Source organism: Lasiosphaeria miniovina, assembly GCF_030549165.1.
Source record: "Lasiosphaeria miniovina strain SMH2392-1A chromosome Unknown B0T26scaffold_8, whole genome shotgun sequence".
NCBI lineage: Eukaryota > Fungi > Ascomycota > Sordariomycetes > Sordariales > Lasiosphaeriaceae > Lasiosphaeria > Lasiosphaeria miniovina.
This window is the reverse complement of record NW_026848227.1, coordinates 3,168,480-3,187,753: the sequence shown is the minus strand read 5'-3', so window position 1 is coordinate 3,187,753 and position 19,274 is coordinate 3,168,480. Positions and strand designations below refer to the sequence as shown.

The following is a 19,274-nucleotide window of genomic DNA, read 5'->3' as shown; positions in this document are numbered from 1 at the left end:
CTCCAAGGCTCGGACCATATCCCACTAATATCAAATCACCAGGAGCTGAAGCGTACCAGAATCATATCGTGGGTTCTAATTACCCGCCTACGCAGCCTCCAGGCACCCAACCGTCATATGCCTTTACGTAATAATACAACTGCCTAGAAGTAGCCGGACCTATCTGTTTTGAATGAATAAAGAAAGAAAAAAAGGTGTCAAGATGTTTATTTACTTGCCCCCGAGACAAGGTGGCATTGGCCTCTAGGTATATGAGTATGTGCGGCGTCGTGTACGTGAAGTGTAGTTGGAATTTGGGTAAACGTCGGGTCGGAGCACCGACTGACGTTGCAGATCACTGGCGCCAACTTCGGAAACATCGGGCTGTCTGGGGCCACGCCACGGATTTAATCACAGCCTGGCTGGTCTGTTCTGTGAACCGGGGCCCTGCTCCACAAATCCACAAAGGCAGTGCCATGTTCCCTGGGGGTCGCCAATCAACTTAAATGACCCCCCTCCAGTTCCCCACAATTATTTCATTGGACAATGGATCGGGCTTCATTTAAAATCAGTCGCGCTGTTCGCGTCATGTTGGCGTTGGAGCGCGTCCTCCCCCTCCTCCCCGCCATCTGCGGCTTCGCTGTCTCCCAGATTCTTCTCCCTGGCCACGTCCCCCCTCCCTCGTCTTCCGCCTCCTCTATTCCCCCTGCTGACTTTTCGTGACCCTCCGTCACACGGAAGCCGTCGTGTCCAAAAGTGGGAACCCGAGTGCAGACAGACTGAATGTACACGTGTACCTCGTCCGTATTGTCTCCTTCCGACAGGTGTTGTGGCGGGGGCGCAAACCGGGAATTCTGCGAGAGCCGTTGCAATCTGTTATCGTGTGTCCTGCAGCGCTATCTATCATACCTAAGGTGCCTAGTCCTAGCATAGAATGTAGTGAATACTGTGACCTGCAGTTCCCCCGCCGAAAAGAAGGGTCTAGCTTCTACTCGACGCCTATCTGGCCGATATCGCGTGGGGGAGAAGGAGGGGAAGGAGAAGGAGGGGAAGGAGAAGGAGGAAGGGGATGCCTCCCCGAGGGCCTTTGATGCTCGGCAGGGCAGCATCGTCACCTCTCTCGCACCACCTGCTTTGTCGAGTCAAGGCAGCACACTGCTCCAGAAGCGTCGAGGCATACCTAAGCTAGGTAGACAAGAGATCACGGCAAAGGGAGACGGGTGTGAAAGCCAGGAAGTGAATAAGGTGACAGTGGTGTAGGCACTCCGTCGTGAGATTGCAATTCGTCGTCGACACTCGTAGTGGAGGGGGACAAAGTGGTGTGTGACCACCGTCGTGCCGACGCCAAAGGCGAGAACGAGCCTGCCGCCGTGCAAACAGGAAGCACGATGTATGCCGAGCTATCTGGGCAACCCGCAACCCTCCTTGCTGCGACTTGCCTGCATCGCGACCGCCTAGTCTTCTCCTCGACTGTCCTGTGTGTTCCCCCCCAAGTTCCTGCATGCCCGAGTTGCATCCACAAGTGTATCATCTCTTTAGCAGCAGACGATTCCGCACCCCACCCACACCGCACCGTGCTGTTTTGCCTGCAGAGGAAGATAACCTGAGTATGATCGCCATTGTGCACAGAGCGTCCCTCAGAAAGAAAGAGCCCTCTGATGATGTCTCTCCCAGTGAGGCGACACTGAAAGGGCGCGTGCATGCGCGTGTGGGTTGCCTCCGAGGAGGCGGACGGACCGATGCACAGACAAGAAAGGCGTCAGACATCGCAGGCGCAGAGTCGCTCGGAAATATATCTACCTACCTACCTACCTTAGCTATCCGTAGCCACGATGCAGCAGTTATCAACGCGGCTAAAAGACGCAGACTTCGCTCCCACCAGGCTTGTCATATCCGCAAGGTCGTTCGAACCTGGCTCAGCGTCCCTTATGACCTGGCATATTACCCGTTGCCTTGTCCCGAACAATCCGGTGTACCTGTTTGGTACCCGGTCCGAGTTCGAATATATTGACCGTCGTGTTTGCCTGTTTGCCTCGTGCTTGTGTGCGTGTGTGTGTGTGTGTGTGTGTGTGTGTGTGTGTAGAAGGGATAAAGAGAAGCAAGGCACAGAGTATAGGCCCCAGGGCCGAGGAAAGAGCCGCTAAGGGCTGGCCTGCTTTGAGGCTATCTCAAATTGAGGTTTGGTCGTCGGGAGACCCTTACTTCGTACATTCTACCTAACTCGAAAGCCCGGCCGACACTCGTACCTAATCTGCAGAAAAACTAGTGCTGTCTATGACAGAGAAAGGCAATCGCGCCATAGATAGACAAGAATTGGAGTCTGACGTCGTCGTCAGCTAGCTGCTGTTGCTGATCGGATCGGATACGTGCCAAATCGATCGCCGCAACGGGGCAACAGCTCTGGTGGCCTGGGAACCGCCGCACTGCAGTCGATTCTCGAGAGCAAGTCGACAACAGGTACTGGGTTCGCCCAGGTACCGAGCAGCCCTCGACAGATCGCCATGGCTTGATTGCTTCTTTGAAAATGTACCGCTCTTGCAGGATAGGGTACAAAGCCAAGAAGTACTCTCCCGTCTCCAGTGTCTGTCTGTCTGTCTGTGTCTGTCTGTCTGTCTGTGTCTGTCTGTCTGTCTGTCTGTCTGTCTGTGTCTGTCTGTCTGTCTGTCTGTGTCTGTCTCTCGTCTTCGTCACTCTTGAGTGCTTGCATCCGGGAGCCTGCAGCAGCTTCCCCACTGAGTAACCTAAGGACGGGCAGGAGCGAGCGAAAGGCCCGCCTGCGTCGCTCAGGCCCCCTTATTGGCCGGTCCGCCCTGATCACCACCTGGCTGCCCTGCCCATCCCGCCGCCCGTCATGTGGCCCACCCCAGAGAACAGAAACGGCCGGCCGAGGGAACCCCTGCAATCACCTTGCAAGGTCTTATTAGGCGCATTATTTCTTCGGCCTTTGGCCCTGCCAGCGCCCCCCCCCGGCACTCCCTGGGTTTGTCTGTCAGGGAAAGCTCTTCTTCACCCCCCTTCACCTTCCTCGGGTCTGTACCACACCTTCTTGCGCTCAACAACTTCACTTGCCAACCAGCTCGACCTGTCTCGAAATCACCCGCTGCCTTATATACCGGCATCGAGTTCCAACATCCTACACCGTCAGACGTCGAGCGACTTTTTTTTGGAGGGAAACCATCGGCTCCGAATCAACACGAGGCATCTCCACACCAGCTCCAGTCGCATAGCACGCGGGCGCATTCGTACGCTTGTCGCAAGCCGTTCAGTTTCCCGGGTCGTCCACATTTAGCCACCACCAGCAACCAGAAACCAGCCAGCGCTCCCGCTTTCCCTCGACGCGCCCATTATTAACGAGCTAGCCTGAGCTTTCCGAGACTATACTATACGTCGGCCACGTTATACGTATTATACACACTACGGGGGCGCCGATCCCAATCGCCCGCCATGTTGCTACCGTCGGCGTTTTCGTGCGACTCGTCGCAGCCGCCGCTCACGCGCCTCCAGTCGGCCCTCTTCGCATCGCCGCCTGCGAGCCCGCCCCAGCTGTCGACGCAGACGGCCGTCGGCAACATCTTCACGACATGCCGGTCGCTGCAGGCGCTCCTCGCGGCTCCCGCGCCGCCGCCAGTCAATGTCGCGCCCATCACGCCGCCAGCGTCGTCGCACGCGCACGCATACGGGCAGCAGCTACCAACGCCGCCCATGGCGCACGCACCGTCTCCGCTCAAGCTACGACTGCGCTCGCGCAAGACCGAAGGACAACAGCCCGGCGGCGCCGACCACGGGCCTGCCAGGAAGCGCATCGTGAAGCGGTCGGCCCCTCCACGCGGCGTCAACAAGCGCCGGCGTGCGCTGGATGACGACATGGGACGGGACGATGAGGACGGTCTCGAGAGTGAGCCGGAACACGAGTATGGCCAGAACAAGGAGAATGTCGACGACGACTCGGAGATTTTGCCGTCGAGGCCGCAGACACCCAAGCGGTCCCGCATCGCCCCCGAGATCATACCCCTGGGCCTGGAGAGATCAGACTACCACGTGCTGCACCACGCCGACGGCGCGCTCAGAGACGATAGCCGCAGTGGCAACGGTAACGGCATGACGGAAGGGGCAGACGGAGTCCTCGAGGCGGACGGCGAGCTGTGGAGCACCGAGGAGGACCGCATCCTCGTCGAGCTGGTGCTCGAGAAGCTCAAGCTCACAAAGTCGGACTGGCAAGACTGCGCGCGCAGCCTGGGCAAGGACCGCGGCAGCGTGGGGCGACGGTGGAAGAGCCTGATGGTCAACGGCGACGTAGGGCTCAAGAGGAGTAGTCGGCGCAAGATCTACGGCACGTGGAGGTGATGGCTATTAAGGAATAGCAGGCGCCTCCTCCATTCCTGCCTACACGACATACTGTACTACTATTACTACTAACTACGCATTTGTGTTTTTTGTAACATCAACTTTTAGGAGGGTTTTTCTATTTTTGTCAAGGACAACGGAAGCATGGCTTGGCTAAACATGCCTGGTGGCCACGGGGATGACGGGGGCGTTCGAAAGGGGGTTCTATGGGGTGGACACGGGGTGGACCACGGGTTTTTCGGGGATCGGGGAGTTGGTCATGATGATATCCCCACAGGTTGGCGCGCGTGTTGTGAGCGCTTGTTACTTTTTGCCTTGTTGCGCAAAGTTGGCACTCGGAGTCTTTTGGATATTTGCTACTCCATTATTATGACATTTACGACATAACTCTAGACACTATTTAGATTCTTCATTTTTGTTTCCTTTTCTCCTTTCTTGGTAGTAGCTGCCTTACCTACTGCTTAGCAGTGCTGGTTAATCTAACGCGCCGGCTTGGCCGCTTGTTTCGAAACTCTCCCCAGTCTGACTCTAATTTTCTGATATCCGCAAAGGTAATGCGTAAGATAATCACGGAGATTCTAATTATGGAGATGGGGACAAACCCGCCGAGCCTCAGCTCACCTCCCCTCACCTCGCAGCGTGGGTGAGGGAGGACCAGACCAATACCGGTACTTGTCAGGCCGGGTGGCTACAGCAGCGGCTCCTTACACACGTGGGATACATTGGACAGAGGCAGGCAGGCTCGAGGCTCCGGGGGGGGGGGGGATTGCGTGCCTTGCAGTGAGTGGGATAGATGCCGAGACCTTCCCTGGGAGTGTGAGATTGTGTGGGATTTTGCCATGCTTGCTTTGCTTGCCGGCGTCCGAAGGGATCTCAGCATCGGAATAACGCAAGGTAGGTAGCCAAGGGAACCGGGGGTGGCAGTTGTTTGTGTAATATGTAGAAAGAGAAGGAGAATGCGCCTCAACCACACGTCATGCCGCCGCCGCCGCCTCCGCCGCCGCCAGGAACAGGTCCTCGTTCCTGGATGCCAATGCGGAGGGATGGCAGACACTTGGTTGGCGTTGGGACCCGATGCGAGGCACAGCCAGTCAGTCGCCCTAACCATACAAAAGCTAATAACTTGAGGTAATCCTTTTGTTGCCTGACATGACCTGACCTGATCCCGACCCTGACCTTGACCTGGTCTTGATGGAAGCTTACAGTGCACCTACCTACCAACCTTGGTTCCTACCTGCCTGCCTGAGTCCGAACTTATAATACTTGGCAATCAATACGTGGGAAGAGCAATACGCGAGAAAATGGCACTACGTATGATGCCGTCAGCCGCTTGCTGACCGCCAGCCCACCTTACAGTTGCAACGCCTCACCGTGCCCGACGACTGTCCCCTCCTAGATAGTATGGCGGCGATGCGACAAGGTTTAGATTTGGGGTGGGTCAGTGAGCGCAACACGGCAACACGGAAAACGGAAGAAATTTGATCGATCTGAGCTTTTATTCGGGATCCCTCCCTCCCTCCTTCCCTCCATCCCTCCGATCTGGCGGCGCATGGCCTAGCCTTGCCGCTCGGTCTTGGGTCCGGGCCTACCTTACCTTATTATGCAAGATCCGACCCGCGAGGAGGGCCGTGGCCGTCTTGGACGGCCGACTGTGTGTGTGTGTGCGTGCGTGCGTGTATGTGTGTGTGCCCCTCCTTTTCTCACCCACCCCCACACACCACCTATTTCGCGGAATAAAGAAAAAATGTAGCACTTTGACAGGTGCGGTACGCACGCAGGAAACGAAACTGCAGACGAACCAGAGGGGGGACGGGTGGGGAAGGGAAAGTCTTAAGATGCCATAATAATGAAACAATATTTTCGAGGGGCAGAGGGGCTCGAGCTCGAGGGCGGGAAACATCCAATGCTTGGAAGCGAGCGGGATGGCGTGCAGCTTGTGCTTGGCTTGGCTTGTTAGGTCTGTGTCCACAGTCTCTTAAGTAGTGCCGCCGCTCGGGGTCCCGTCCGCCGCCCCTCGCCCTGGAGGGGCTCGGATGCTTGTTTTATGAATGTCTTCTCGGAAGCGATTTTCTTATTTTTTTCTTAGTCAAGTCTGGTCTTGATAGCGTTTCCCTCCCCTATCCAGCCAAACACCAAGGTAAGGTAAGGTAGGTAGCAAGGAAGATGGGGAGGGGTGGTATATAATGTGGAAAACACGCAAGGTACAGTACGTCCTCTGTTCCTGAGGCACAGAGGGACATGGAAGTAGTACGTGCTTTCTCTCGCGCTGGCTCCTCCTCCTCCTCCTCCTCTTCCTCCTCCTCGGCGCAACCATAAAACCCACTCACCTCACCTCACCTCGGACCTTTCCCCGGCTGTGCCCTGCGCTGGGTGTTGTGGGGAGGCGATGCTCCCGGCATCCTACCTGATCCCTTTCTCCTCTAAACGCCCAACACGCTCGGCTTCTCCACACCTCCTTGCATCGCCGCGTGCTATTTGCAGGATTGTTTCATACCTTGTTCCGCAGCAAGAGGGGTTACAAGAGATGGAGACAGAACCAGAAAAGAGAAGCCGAAATAAAGGAAAATAGCATGCGGCAAGTTGCTTATTAGTGCCTCAGTGCCTCAGTGCCTAGGTGGCTGACGGCTGACGGCTGACAGTGCCTGGCATGGCGGCGGCGGCGGCGGCGGCGAATAGCGACATGTTAAATTAGGTGAGCAGTTCTGCGGGCTGCAATGCCCTCCGCGAGCCTTTCCAGTTCCCACGTCCCTTCCCGTTCATACTTGTTCTATTGATGTCGCGCATGACCGCGCGGAGCGCACCCCTCGGCCGAAGGACGGGAGAAGAGGAGAGCCAGACCGAGGCGGGCTGTTCTGCTCCCGCCTTCCCAAGGGATGGCTGGCTGTCATGTCATAGCGAGCGGAACAAGCTGCGCCGTCCACCGAGCATTGGCTACCCTCTGTTTCCGTTGACCGTCTCCCCTTATTCTCTCCAACCTCGGCCGCCCTTCTGTCCATGCCTGCCAATGTTGTCCGTGCTTGGTCCCCGTCCGCACAGGCCGGGATTCCCTCGGTATTGTGGGGGGCGATCTCGTGTATTGTACAACACGGAAGCCCTCTGCTATTCTGTAGACGGCAGCTCTGCGCCGAGACAGTAGTTCTGTGCCCTCCTTGTCTGCAGGCAAGGGATAACACGGGGCCCAGTGGTCAGGACGATGCACTCTTCAGCTGTCAATTTCTGCCCTCCTTGCGCCGCATGTTAGATTTGATTTCGTGTCTATTGTATGTACAGGTAAGGCCTTGCTCACCCTGTAGACGACCAGATCTTAGAATGGGCCGACAAGGAGAGGGGCGCAAGTTTGTCCCCGTTGCCCGTCCTCCAGCGGCCACCGACTCAGGCCGCCACGACGACCCACAACGAGCCGTAACCCCCTTCCTCCCTTGTTATCATTATTACGGCATGGATGGCAGACCATTGGCCACTTGTGTGAGTTTCCATGGCCGATCGGTTGCGCGGGGCACCAGAAAAGGGGCAAATATGGGAAGCCTGTTTTGGACATCTGCCCTCTCATCTGCCAGCTGACTTAAACTCCTCTGGTAGTTTCTCGGACCTGCCGTCTCCCTCGTGTCATGGAAATTAGTATTACGCGCGGCCGTCACCATCCGTCGAGAAGCGTCGTCTGGACGTGCATTCCGTGCGCCGGCTTCGAGGTTATGCCGCCCTTGATGTCGATCTTGGATTCGTCCCGGTCAGCTTCGTTGTGGAGCTCAAAGGAGAACCGGCCGACCCAGGCCGCCAGCAGACAAGCAAACTCGGCCTTGGCGAATGACTGTCCGATACAGCTGCGCGGTCCATGTAAAAAGGTCAAAAAGGCATAGTTGGTCGTCGCACCGCCGCTCGCCGCGCGCTTGTCCCCGTCGAACTTCGGCATCCACCGCTCAGGGTTGAATTCGCCCGCGTCAGACCCCCAAATGGCGACAGATTTGTTGACGGCCCAGGGTGCGAGAAATATGGGCGTACCCTTGGGAACGAACTGGCCCTGGATGCTTGTATCGCACGCGGTCACACGCGATGTCGAGGCCACGGGGGAAAAGTACCGCAAGACTTCGTTGCACACGGCGTTGAGGTACGGCAGGCTATCAATTTCAGTGCTCGAGATGGCCGAGTTGCCTGTGATGGGTGGGAGGTTTTGGCGGATCTCGGCTCTTAGGCGGGCCTGGACGTCTGTATGCTTGGCCAGCAGGTAAATGGCCCAGGTCATGGACGAGGCCGTCGTCTCGTGGCCGGCGGCCAGAAACGTCATGAGCTGGTCCACTAGATTCTCGTCGGCGAAGCCGCCAGACTCGAGGGCGACCGACAGAATGTCGATATCCACGCGCTCCTTGCCAACTAGCTTCTGCTTCTTCTCACTGATCAAGGCGGCGCACGTCGAGCGTACGAAGCGCGATGCGTTGGAGATTTCTATGTTGCGTTTTAGAGGCAAGGCAGTGAAAAGTCGGAGCGGAATCAGCATCGACAGTGCTATCAGAATGCGTGGTTCCCTCGACGGCTCAAACAATGTCATGTAGCTCTGGTTTAGCTCGTTGCTGGGGTCCTTGAGGGCACCAAAGTCGCGGCCGAGGGCGGCAACGCCAATGATATCGAGGGCCACCCGGGAGGCAAATGAGCCAACCTCAATGACGCCAGTGCCCTTCTGGTCGGTGGCGGTGCCGGAGAGGATCTTGTCCGTTATGACTTGCACGCTCTCGCGTGCCTTGTCCCAGAAAACGGGATAGAGCTCCTTGATGTGGCGAAAGGCAAACGCCGGCATCAAGCTCTTCCGCTGCTTCTTGTGCTCGTCGCCCTCGGCGAGCAGCAAACCGATGCCCAGGAGGCGGCCGAGGAAGTGGCGGAACTCGTCAGACTTCTTGAAGTCATAATTCTTGGTAACCAGCACTTCGGCAAGAGCCTTTGGAGAGGCGATGAGCAGCCTCTCCTGGTTGAAGAGACCAAGATATCGTATCAGGCCGTAGTTTGGGATTGTGTTAATCCTAAACAAGGTAGTTGTTTATCAGCAAGCTTATTCCACAAGAGCAGCCGAGCAGATAGCCCGAGATCCACAAGGATGCGTACCACTCCAGCGCAGGTGCGCCCATGGGCATGCGGGATATTTTAGGGAACTGGCCAAGCAACCACGAGCCCCCGTCTGGCTGGGGCAGATGGCGAAGAGGCGAAAAGAATTTCGGATACACAAGGACCACCCAGACAGCCCAGGCGAAGAACTGGACGGCCCAGGCGGCCGCAAAGGCCGAGACAAAGCCCAGCGAAACCCATGGCAGTAATTTGCCAGACGATGCGAGGTAGCCGGCTGCCAGCGAGACAGCCAGGACAGTTCGAGAGGGAAAGCCCATGGTGAATATAAGATCGAGTGACGACGTGGGCGCCCTTCCCAGCTTCTCGTTAGTGAGATGGTTAGCTGGTGCTGGGGTTGACGTTTTGACACCTATGGAGGGGAGATTATTTGGTCGGACTCGGAACAGCGGCAGGCGGGCTTTATCCAAAGCCGAGCGGTAAATAGGTCACAGGCACGTTCTGCGTAACAATTACAGCCTTGCGCCGACGATGACCCCAGATTCGGGATCAGCGGCGGAGTTAAAGCGATTGATAGAATCTCAACTAAAACACGTACATGTGTGTACGTCGCCGGTGCCTCGCAAGGCCACGACGTCAGGCCCTGCTGCGTATTAATTATATCCGTAACCGTCCAGCCGTCATTTGTCACTGCGGATTCCCGCCCGCCCGATCTGCACGCATTCGCACTCGCGTAGTGTCCGTCGGAGCGACTTGTACGCCCACGGAGCCCAGCTCTCCATCGTCGTTGCCTGCCCGAGGCGGGGGGTTGCACTAATCGCTGCTCCCCAACGGGGGCCGCTGTAATTATGGCGCGGCCGGCGACATGGTTGTCCCGTTCCCTCGAAGTACATTCAAGGTACATGAAAATCGGCCTACCCGGTAAAAAAATTATCTGGCCTTGAAGCCCTGTCAAGTACACCTCCGCCGGGGTTTGTTTTGTTAGCTCGGTACATGCCCCACATTCTAACAAGGGCCCCTTGCTACATAAAAGTAGCCTGGTATAGAGCCAAAATTCAGTATTTTATTGTACCACCCTCAGCATCTATGCACATCTGCAGCCTGCGTGGCATCGAGTGTGCCAGCCGTAGAAGAAGATCTTCTGGCACAGCCTCCCACGCCGCCTCTAGAAGCCTGCGAAGGTCTGGTAAATCTAGCTCCTGAATATCCTCGCAATTACATTCAATCCAGTTTTTGATCCACGGCCAGACATTCTCAATAGGCGAGAGGTCTGGAGAATAAGGAGGCCAGCGAACCACATTAACTCCTTGCAGGTTGAGTGCTGCTTTGGTCCGCCGTGCCCGATGTGCTGAAGCGTTATCTTGTTGGAAAACCGAGGCTTGAATCTGGCGATAGAAGCGGATAATAAGCGGAATAATATGCTCGATATAATTATTAGCGCCGATTCCTCCATACTCCTTCTCCCAAACAAACCCTGGCCCTTTTATTCCACCTGCAAAACATCCCCAAAACATCCAACCTTTTGGTTTCCGCCGTTGAAGAGCAAAATCGGCAAGATCTTGCCCCCGGAAAAGGATAACGTGCTTTTTCCACATTGGGTCATTTATTGCCCAAGTTTCATCAGACCAAATAAAATCATCCCAATCTTCTGGATTTGGACGGAGACGAAGCTGTTCCTGGCACCAACGAAGCCTCTGCTGTTTATGGGCAGTAGTAAGGAAAACTCTTCTTGGTCGAATCCGAGATTCTCCTTCTAAATCGTGGACTGCTCGAACAAGGGCAGTTTCACCGTATTCTGCTAACTCTAAAGGAACGTAGTATTGAAGCTGATAAAGGGGAAGATATTGACGGCGTTTATCTTTTAAAAACCATTCTTTTAAACGTTGTTTCTGAGGGGTTCGAATCTTTCCTCGTCGACTTTTGCTTTTCTGTGGTGTCAACGGGCCCTCCTTACAGGCAGATTGGATTTGCCGGTTTGAGAAGGGGGTATTTTCTGCAATCTTCTCGTAAGTCCAACCAGCGTACTTCCGTAGGCCTCGAATTTCGGCCTTTTCTTCGCGTGTGAGGTCTTTGTTTTTATGCCGGCGTTTAGGGGTTGAGGGTTCTGGCAATTGCTCTGGTGGTGGCTCTTGTAGTGGCTCTGGCAGTGGATTCAGGAGGTCTGCAATTGCAAAGGGCATTTTTGGCTGTGGGCGACTGGCTGCACTGCGGGGTGTTCAGCATGCGAAATTTAACTCGCAGGTATTTTGCCACAGAAATTGCTAGAAGAATGACTTGGTTTCTATTTTCCGTATGCGGCTAGCCCAGATGACTAAAACACTGTAATCACCCCTGTAAGTCACTGGAGCTAACAAAACAAACCCCGGCGGAGGTGTAGATATGAAATCCCTCGGCTAAGCCTATATAGGAAGTAGCACGGTCCACGCCAAGAGATGTGTGCAAAGCGAGCTGCGCGGCCGTTGGACACGCAAGACGCCTTTGACCGCGTCACCTCCGCTTTTGGTTGTCAGATTTCCGAAATTTCGGGAGATTCTGGCTTGGAAAGAAATTCTCGGACACCACTACTAGGACTTCCACCATCGCCCCACCTTATTTGGAAGTTCTAGGGTATCAGGTTACATTTGTTTTGCGATCAACCCCCCACCCCCCGGTTGCGATCTCAATGGAACACGTTCGAGGTCCTGGACCCCAATCTAGGATGATGTCAAGGCAATCACTTCACCTACTTTGGATACCATGTGGCTTCCCATCGAATGTCCTTGGGCAAGGCTGTCTGGTTTCGTTAACCCAAATCAAGCCGATGTCCTTCCCGTTTTCCATGGTTTTCTCCCAGTATCTTTTCGTTATGCCTCAAAGGTCCAGACTTGTGTGATGTTGACTTCTGTCATGATGGACCTGCAGCAGGGAATCGGGACTCTATACTTACCTTCAGTAAACTTCAATGGTGCTTGGTTAACACCTACGCCTACAGGCACCCCCCCGACAGAAAGACGAAGAAAAAGAATGGGGGCTGAGACTATTCTGGCTTGGATTTCGGTTGCAGTTACACCGCCTTCCCAAGACGACCGAGAGCGCCATGGCTACTCGCCACGCTCACAGAGTATTGCTTTGACGGCGGTTGCCAGTCTCCTTTCGCTTAGCATACCCGTTTTCCAGCCACTTATCCCACTCCTAGTTCACGAACCACATGAAGCTGCCTGGACTTTCATTATAGTCATTGTTCAGCCACCGTTCCACTATATCGGAAGTTGGCTCGGGATCTAGGCTGGGCTAGCAATTTTTCTGGCGCGTCTTCCAGATATGCGATGGGCAAGGTCAATGATGCAAATGCTGGGATCGTGCTCGTCAACCTCGGGGTTCTCGGCGGCGGCATGACGCACAACGATATTGTTGGTTTCAGGTCATATTTGTCGACATCCAGCTGCCACATCTGACTGTCGGCGTCGATGATATTCGCGATGATGGCCTTGCGCTGGCGATCGCTCAACCTCAACGCTCCGGGATTCTCATCGAGAGACCCCAATACTGTGCCAGGGACAAACTCGTATATAATTGCCCGCACGGATCCCGTTTTCACGTCTTTCCCGACGAGCGAAACATCGAAGGTATAGGACCCATGGAAGCGAGGGAGCGTAGTGCCCCAGAGTGGTTCCAGTTGCTTGTAAGCCTTGACCTCATGAGCATAGGCTGCGTCGCAGGCATAGAAGGGGTCAGACGCAAGCCCAAAGAACAACGGGTCGTATAGTTTGGCCGCCAACAGGCCGTTTGTTGGCAGATATGATGGCGGCAGCTGCTTTCCAGCAGATTCGCTGGAGGCGTCTCCGGCGAGGAACGCGCGAGGTGAGTTGTTGTCGGGAGGAGTAATGGGCTTCACAACTACGATTTAAGAGTTAAATTCGTCGAGGACTCTCATTGTCTTCAGTGTCTCAAAGGACACCAAGCCGCCTTGGGTGATGCCGGGTGCTGGGGGGTGCTCCAGGCACATGTCCAAGATGTGCTTGTTTTTGATGTTGTCTGCGAGCCCCGGACACACGGATATATCTTCTTGGAAGTGGTAGTTTTCCGCAGCCTTTGGCGGGGTATGCCGTCGCCCGAAGAGTATTTTCCCTACGCGGTAGGGAAAAGGCTGGCCTGGGTAGCCTGACGGTAAGCTCCAGCCTAGGATGCCAACAGCCGAATGGGCTCTTCCGAAACGGAAGACGGGATACGACATGCCTGTGCGAGCAGAACGCGGAGGGAATTGAGATAGCGCTCTGGATGGCGATCTGGATGGTGATTAGGACTGCTGCCGTAACGGAGCCTGCGGAGGGAAGCTTGGTACCTCTCATTTGGCGTGGAAGAACGAATGAACGGCGTGAAGTTGCCCAAGTATGTTTTCAACGTTTGCGGCTGTCTTCCGGTGTGCCGAAAAGCGTCCGCGGGAGCTTTGGGGCCCGCTTGAAGTGTAAATACCTACCTCCGAGAAAGTATTTACGGGCATCAAGACTCGGAATCGCAGTCACAGATACTGTCAGCATTCTTGGGAGACTGAAACTAACACGTGATAAGGTGGTCTGGCACCTACCTAGCTCTTAGGTAGGTAGGTACATTACTCAAGAGTATCGTTTGTAACGGCCGGGCATAGCCATTAAATAACTAGAATGGTAGGGAGTGTGAGGGCCTGGTCCTCCAGACCTCCCAGACGCTCTGACTAATCAGACGCCAGCCGGGTGGATCCACCCGACTGACCAATGGAAGCTCGACCAGAGCCCCACCTTGAGACGCCTTGGAAGAATCTCGCGAGGGGAGGCTTTTGAGCTTCTTTTCCCTTTTCCCTTTAGTTTAGAATCTTCGTCTATAGCGCCCAATAGAGGAGTTCCACCCTCATTCCAAGCCGGCCGTGACAGGGAGGAATAGAATGTAGGGTGGAATGAAGTGAATAAGGAAGCACCCGGAACCGGGAGGTTACTTAAGATGACTTCAAAGAGCCCACAAAGAAGCCATGAGGAGAGGCTCTCTAGGAACCTTAGAAATAAGTATAAAAAGGGGGTGTTTTCCATGGGAAAGAAATGGGGGTAGTGATTAGTGTAAGAGAGGGCAGGTACGCCTGATTAAGGTGGTCACGATGTAGGTAATGAGTGGAGTGAGCAATGACTGGTATTGGTGTGAGACTTCAACAACCAACCTGGCCCTCGCAAAGGAAGGTGACGAGGGCCACTGCTTATATACATGACGGTGTGCTTGGGCCCGCGGACGAGAGGTCATGACAAAGGAGTGGGGTCTTGGGAAGCGGGTCGTGTGTGTGTGTGTGGGTTGGGGTTCTTTCCTTACAAATTAGATAATCTAAGTCAGCCTATTTGAGACCGGATAACTACTAGTTTATTTAGTAGTTATATACTATAAGTTTATATTTGAACTAAACATCCTTACTAATAGAGTGTCCTAATTTTTAATTAAAGTCACGGTTGCTCAAATTGACATAGCTATTCAATTCCGTCCGAGGGGCATAGTTTGATTTTAAACTAAGTGCCTTTGGTGATCCTTTAGAGGCCGAGACTTTGATTTCATATTACCGGTTGGCAGCCGAGTTCGAGCTGTGTAATGTTGTTGAATTAACTACCCTAGAATTTGAACGCCAACGGATGTTTGAACTTTAGTCTCATTCTCGTATTTTACAGTAGCCGACGAGTGTAGGCCTACACGGTGAACTAGATAAATAAATTTAGGTGCCTAGGTATGTAAGTAGGTAGTATTTGCTTTCTACATTGGAAGTGCGCTCTTCAGGTTCGAGTGAAAGGATAAAAAAGACAAAACCAGTACTCGATCTAATCAACGAGCCCACGAAGATGACGGAAACTCTACCTATCAGCAAAGGGTGCAACCTCAAAAGCAATTGTCAAATAGTTTCAGATTTCCTATCTAAGGATGGGCACCTTAGATAAGGTAGGCAAGGTGGGGACCTTCCCACGGAACTCGACTTGTCCCTTTGTACCTAATGCCGAGAGGGGCAATCTGTCTTGCAGCATGCCGCCTCGGGGTTACCTCCATTACCTTACCTTAAGTATTCCTGCGGGGATCTTCAGTCCCAGGCTAGCAACCAACACCATTCCGAATTCGGTCCGTGTCAACCCCTCCTGAGTCACTGCCTCTCCCTGGGCTGTCTCCTCAACCCGCATTTGCACTGAAATTGTTTTTGTGATACTGCCTGCCGGCCAAATATGGATTTCGTATCGAGCGCTGATCTTGGATCTGCCTCGAATCTAACGAGAGCGGCAGACCAATCACGGGGAGCAGAAACAGAGACAGAAAACCTGAAGGACCTCATCTTGCCCCTGCGCGATGCGTCCCGAAAGCTGGTCCGCGAGTGGGGGTTTCTCCGGCCGAGACTCGCCGGCTCGGCTCTCTCGCCCGCCGCGGTGCACTGCCTGATCGAGATCGGCGACCACAACGTGCGCGTCTTCTCGCACCTCTGCGCCGAGCTCAAGATGTCGCCCAGCCACTTGAGGCGCACTGTGGCAGAGCTCGTGGCCCGAGACCACATCACCGTCGAAAGTCGGGAGAAGCATCCATCCGCAGGCGAACAAGACAACACAATCTACTGTCTTACTCTGGCCGGCGCGAAGACGCTGGGCGAAATCAATACGTACGCCGAGACCCAGGTCGCCCAGGCCTTGGCCACGGCGCCTCCGGGCACAGGGACCGCTCTGATCACGGCGTTCCGCGTCTATGCTGCCGCTCTGGAGGTGTCGAGGCGCGACAGCACGGCCACTTCCCCGGGACTGCTGCCCAGCACCCCTGAGCAAACTCCCCGCGCGAGCCCGGAGCCGACCCTGGGTCTGCGTTCGCCGCCACCTCCAGCGGCCGCCGTCACTATTGTCCCGGGGTACCTCCCGGGCATCCTGGGCCGGCTGCTGGAGATGCACATGGCCTACTACTCGCGCGAATACAACTGGGGCAGCGTGTTCGAGGCTGGGCTGGGTGCGGCAATGAGCAACCTGCTGACGCGGCTTGACCACCCCCGCACCCAGGCGTGGTCGGCCGTGCAGGGAGGCCGCATTGTCGGCACCGTCGCCATAGACGGCCAGTACCCGGGCTACGATCCCGACGTCGCTCGGGTCCGCGCCTTTATCGTGGACGAGTCAACGCGCGGGCTGGGCGTGGGGCGGAAGCTGATGGCAGCTGCTATGCAGTTTCTGCGTGACGTTGGGTTCCGCGAGTGCCGGCTGTCGACGATGAGGAGCTTGACGGTGGCGAGAGCCATGTACGAGAAAGAAGGCTTCAGGATATTCAGTGAGACCTGGACCAACCGCTTTGGAAACGGCCACATGGAAATGGAGTATCTGTGGCGTCGAGACGGCGGTGGTGGCCTAGAGGCAGAGGCCTAACGGCCCGCATACAAACAGGTAAAGAAGGCCATGTCAAATAGCTGCGCGTAGGAAATGAGTGGCATGAGCTGGGGAAGAAGAGGCCGCTGCTGCACTGCGGCGTCCCCTAGTCTCCCGCTGCATGCGCTGCCATGTAACTTGACGTAGGCCGAGCTTTAGCAACTCGAGCTTGATGGTATGTGCCAGCAGAAAGAAACCGCAAGGTTACAAAAACCTCTGCATTCTCCAGGACGTCAGTGGACGCCACGGAGGCATTGAAACGGCGGGTGCTAGTATTTCTGCGGCCGCGCATGCTCAGTTCGTATATACCCGAGACCTCATCAGCTCTCCCACAAGCACCGACCCCCAGCACAAGACGCGCCACGCTGCCCAGACCACACCCAGGCTCGCGAGACCCAGGAGCACGAGCACGCTGCTGCGGACCTCGAAGGCCTCGTCGGCCTCCATCTTCATGAGGGTGCGCTGCTTGCTGTGGTAGAACTGGCCGCCGGCGGCGCCGTCGGGCGGCCGCTGCTCGCGCTCATCGTCGACGCGCGCAACATACTGATATCGCTGATAGCGGTAGATGACGCGGTGCAGCCACTGCGGCAGCCAAGCCGGCCGCCGGGCCCCCTCAGCGTGGAAGTGCGAACGCCGCACCGAGTAGCGGAAGTCGACTATGGCGAGCGAGACGAGAAATGAGACAAATATGACGGGAGTCATGACAAACTAGTTTGTCGGTAAGCATAGGTAGGGGCACCAAGATTGTGAGTGATGAACTTGCGTTATAGATCTTGGAGAGACCGCGAACCCCAGCATCTCCTTGGTTAGCGCTGACGACCGGGGGACCCCGTGGTTGCACCATTGTGCCGAAAAAGACTGGCTGGTGCAGCCAAATTATACTCGGATTCGCAATAGACTTGGGTTGTTCATTAATGAGCTCGTTGTATAGTGGATGGCAGAGAGGAAGATGAGCGAGGTTTGGGAGACGGCGGGATATCGGGCATCGCTGGCCTGGCCTGATAAGACGGGGGTGAGGTGGCAGTGTGCTGGGCGCCTTCCCGACGAACCCGGAGCCGCTGTGCTTCTGCGCTTAACGAGATTCCGAGATGGCGTGCACATGTACGTACTGTACTATATGTACTCTTCACAAACGCGGGAAAAGGGTGCCTTACAGATGCGCATGAAAATGAGGTGTCGTGGATACATTAAATCGTTGGGGAAATCTCCAATTGGTTCCTATATATGCCCTTTGTCTGCGAATTGGAACCAGAGACACACTTGCGAAATATTTAGAACGGCTTCTGTGTGAGAAGATCACTTGCGTCATAAGTGGGCCACAGAGAACATGGCCCCGTCTCGCTAGACAAACAAGCAACGGCTTTTTAAATTCGCCCTTTTATGACCCCATTGCGAGTCCTGATCGCAAATAAGTACTAGTTAGGCGGCAGAGAGCCACTTGGCAGTGCTGCCACTTCTCAGAGCTTGGCTTCTGTCGGGCCATGCAGTCATGGGAGAGCAATGCACTCAATCTCCACGTCGACTCCCTTGGGCAGCTGATAGACCGCGACACAGCTTCGGGCAGGCTTGCCGACGAACCACTTCCCATACTCCTCGTTCATGCTCTGCAGAAACAGAAGGCGACGCTTAGCAAAACCACCCCGGGCCGACGGCAGATGACTGGAAACTTACCCCAAAGTTGGCCATGTTGGTGATGAAGACGTTGACCTTGACCACCTTGTCGATGGACGAGCCAGCCTCCTCGAGGACGGCCTGCAGGTTCTTGATGCAAGCAGCAGTCTTCTCCTGGATGGTGCCCTCAACCAGGTTGCCCTGGACGTCGCACGGGATCTGGCCCGAGCAGTAGATGGCGGTGGGCGTCTTGATGGCTTGCGACTGGCAAAGGTTAAGAAGCGCGTTAGGCCACGCTCCAGTTCCTCATAAAAATCACGGGAAAGCCCAAGAGACATACATAAAGGTTGCCAACAGCTGCAACTGAGTCAGTCATGTCACTCCGAAACGAACTTGGAAATCGGGATGGGCGGCGACATACCGGCAGGCGCCTTGGTGGTGAAAACCGGAACGGCAGACATGTTTCGGGAGAGGCTAAGTCCAAGTCGAAGAGGAGTAGAGATCAGTGGCCTTGTCGCTGGCAATTGAATGAGAATTGGCAATGCTCGTCTAGTAGCAGTAGTCAGAAACATAGCAGAAGGGCAAATCATAGCACCTCTATGTATTTATGTATTTAAGTTGACACCGTTTTACGTCTCCAGCTCCGTTCTTCGGACCGTGAAGATGCGGGCAGTTTGCCTCTCCTGCTGTGGGTAAGTAACCCCGCAGTCCCGCAGTCTCCCGCCCGCTGTTTGTCAAGGTAACCTGGGATTACACAGCAGCCGCCCTTAATAATCCCGGGGCTGTATTGTTGATCCGCCTTTCCTTCCATACTTCGAAGTCACAATCGATGGCATCACAGGTATCAGGAAGGGAGCCCATGCGTTAATGGATATCTCGAGAAGGGGAAAAGGCTGACAAATCTTGTAATGAAGACGAGGATAGTAG

The 19,274-nt window shown here is 55.2% G+C and overlaps 6 protein-coding genes across 6 annotated transcripts; 2 read left to right on the top strand and 4 right to left on the bottom strand.

The window, feature by feature from the left end:
* Positions 1–3,423: 3,423 nt before the first annotated feature.
* On the top strand, positions 3,424–4,323 carry B0T26DRAFT_658457 (uncharacterized protein; the record flags this gene model as incomplete). Its single annotated transcript, XM_060438872.1, has 1 exon — positions 3,424–4,323. The coding sequence occupies one exon, from the start codon at positions 3,424–3,426 to the stop codon at positions 4,321–4,323; it is 900 nt and encodes a 299-aa protein (XP_060290672.1).
* A 3,634-nt stretch (positions 4,324–7,957) lies between these two features.
* On the bottom strand, positions 7,958–9,692 carry B0T26DRAFT_657196 (cytochrome P450; the record flags this gene model as incomplete). Its single annotated transcript, XM_060438764.1, has 2 exons — positions 7,958–9,332; positions 9,415–9,692. The coding sequence occupies 2 exons, from the start codon at positions 9,690–9,692 to the stop codon at positions 7,958–7,960; spliced, it is 1,653 nt and encodes a 550-aa protein (XP_060290671.1).
* A 2,851-nt stretch (positions 9,693–12,543) lies between these two features.
* Positions 12,544–13,585, bottom strand: B0T26DRAFT_681439 (uncharacterized protein; the record flags this gene model as incomplete). Its single annotated transcript, XM_060440639.1, has 3 exons — positions 12,544–12,574; positions 12,753–13,240; positions 13,310–13,585. 3 exons carry the CDS (start codon positions 13,583–13,585, stop codon positions 12,544–12,546), a joined length of 795 nt encoding a protein of 264 aa, XP_060290670.1.
* Positions 13,586–14,614: 1,029 nt separating this feature from the next.
* B0T26DRAFT_744495 (acyl-CoA N-acyltransferase) lies at positions 14,615–16,736 on the top strand (the record flags this gene model as incomplete). Its single annotated transcript, XM_060444418.1, has 3 exons — positions 14,615–14,653; positions 15,086–15,089; positions 15,628–16,736. The coding sequence occupies 3 exons, from the start codon at positions 14,615–14,617 to the stop codon at positions 16,734–16,736; spliced, it is 1,152 nt and encodes a 383-aa protein (XP_060290669.1).
* A 147-nt stretch (positions 16,737–16,883) lies between these two features.
* B0T26DRAFT_513884 (uncharacterized protein) lies at positions 16,884–17,898 on the bottom strand. The gene is made up of 2 exons (XM_060435441.1): positions 17,500–17,898; positions 16,884–17,444 (listed from the first exon to the last, which is right to left on the bottom strand). The coding sequence occupies exons 1-2, from the start codon at positions 17,578–17,580 to the stop codon at positions 17,031–17,033; spliced, it is 495 nt and encodes a 164-aa protein (XP_060290668.1). The 5' UTR covers positions 17,581–17,898; the 3' UTR covers positions 16,884–17,030.
* A 4-nt stretch (positions 17,899–17,902) lies between these two features.
* Positions 17,903–19,000, bottom strand: B0T26DRAFT_732780 (YjgF/Yer057p/UK114 family). Its single transcript, XM_060443126.1, has 3 exons — positions 18,688–19,000; positions 18,408–18,611; positions 17,903–18,340 (listed from the first exon to the last, which is right to left on the bottom strand). Exons 1-3 carry the CDS (start codon positions 18,721–18,723, stop codon positions 18,224–18,226), a joined length of 357 nt encoding a protein of 118 aa, XP_060290667.1. The 5' UTR covers positions 18,724–19,000; the 3' UTR covers positions 17,903–18,223.
* Between the last annotated feature and the right edge of the window lie 274 nt (positions 19,001–19,274).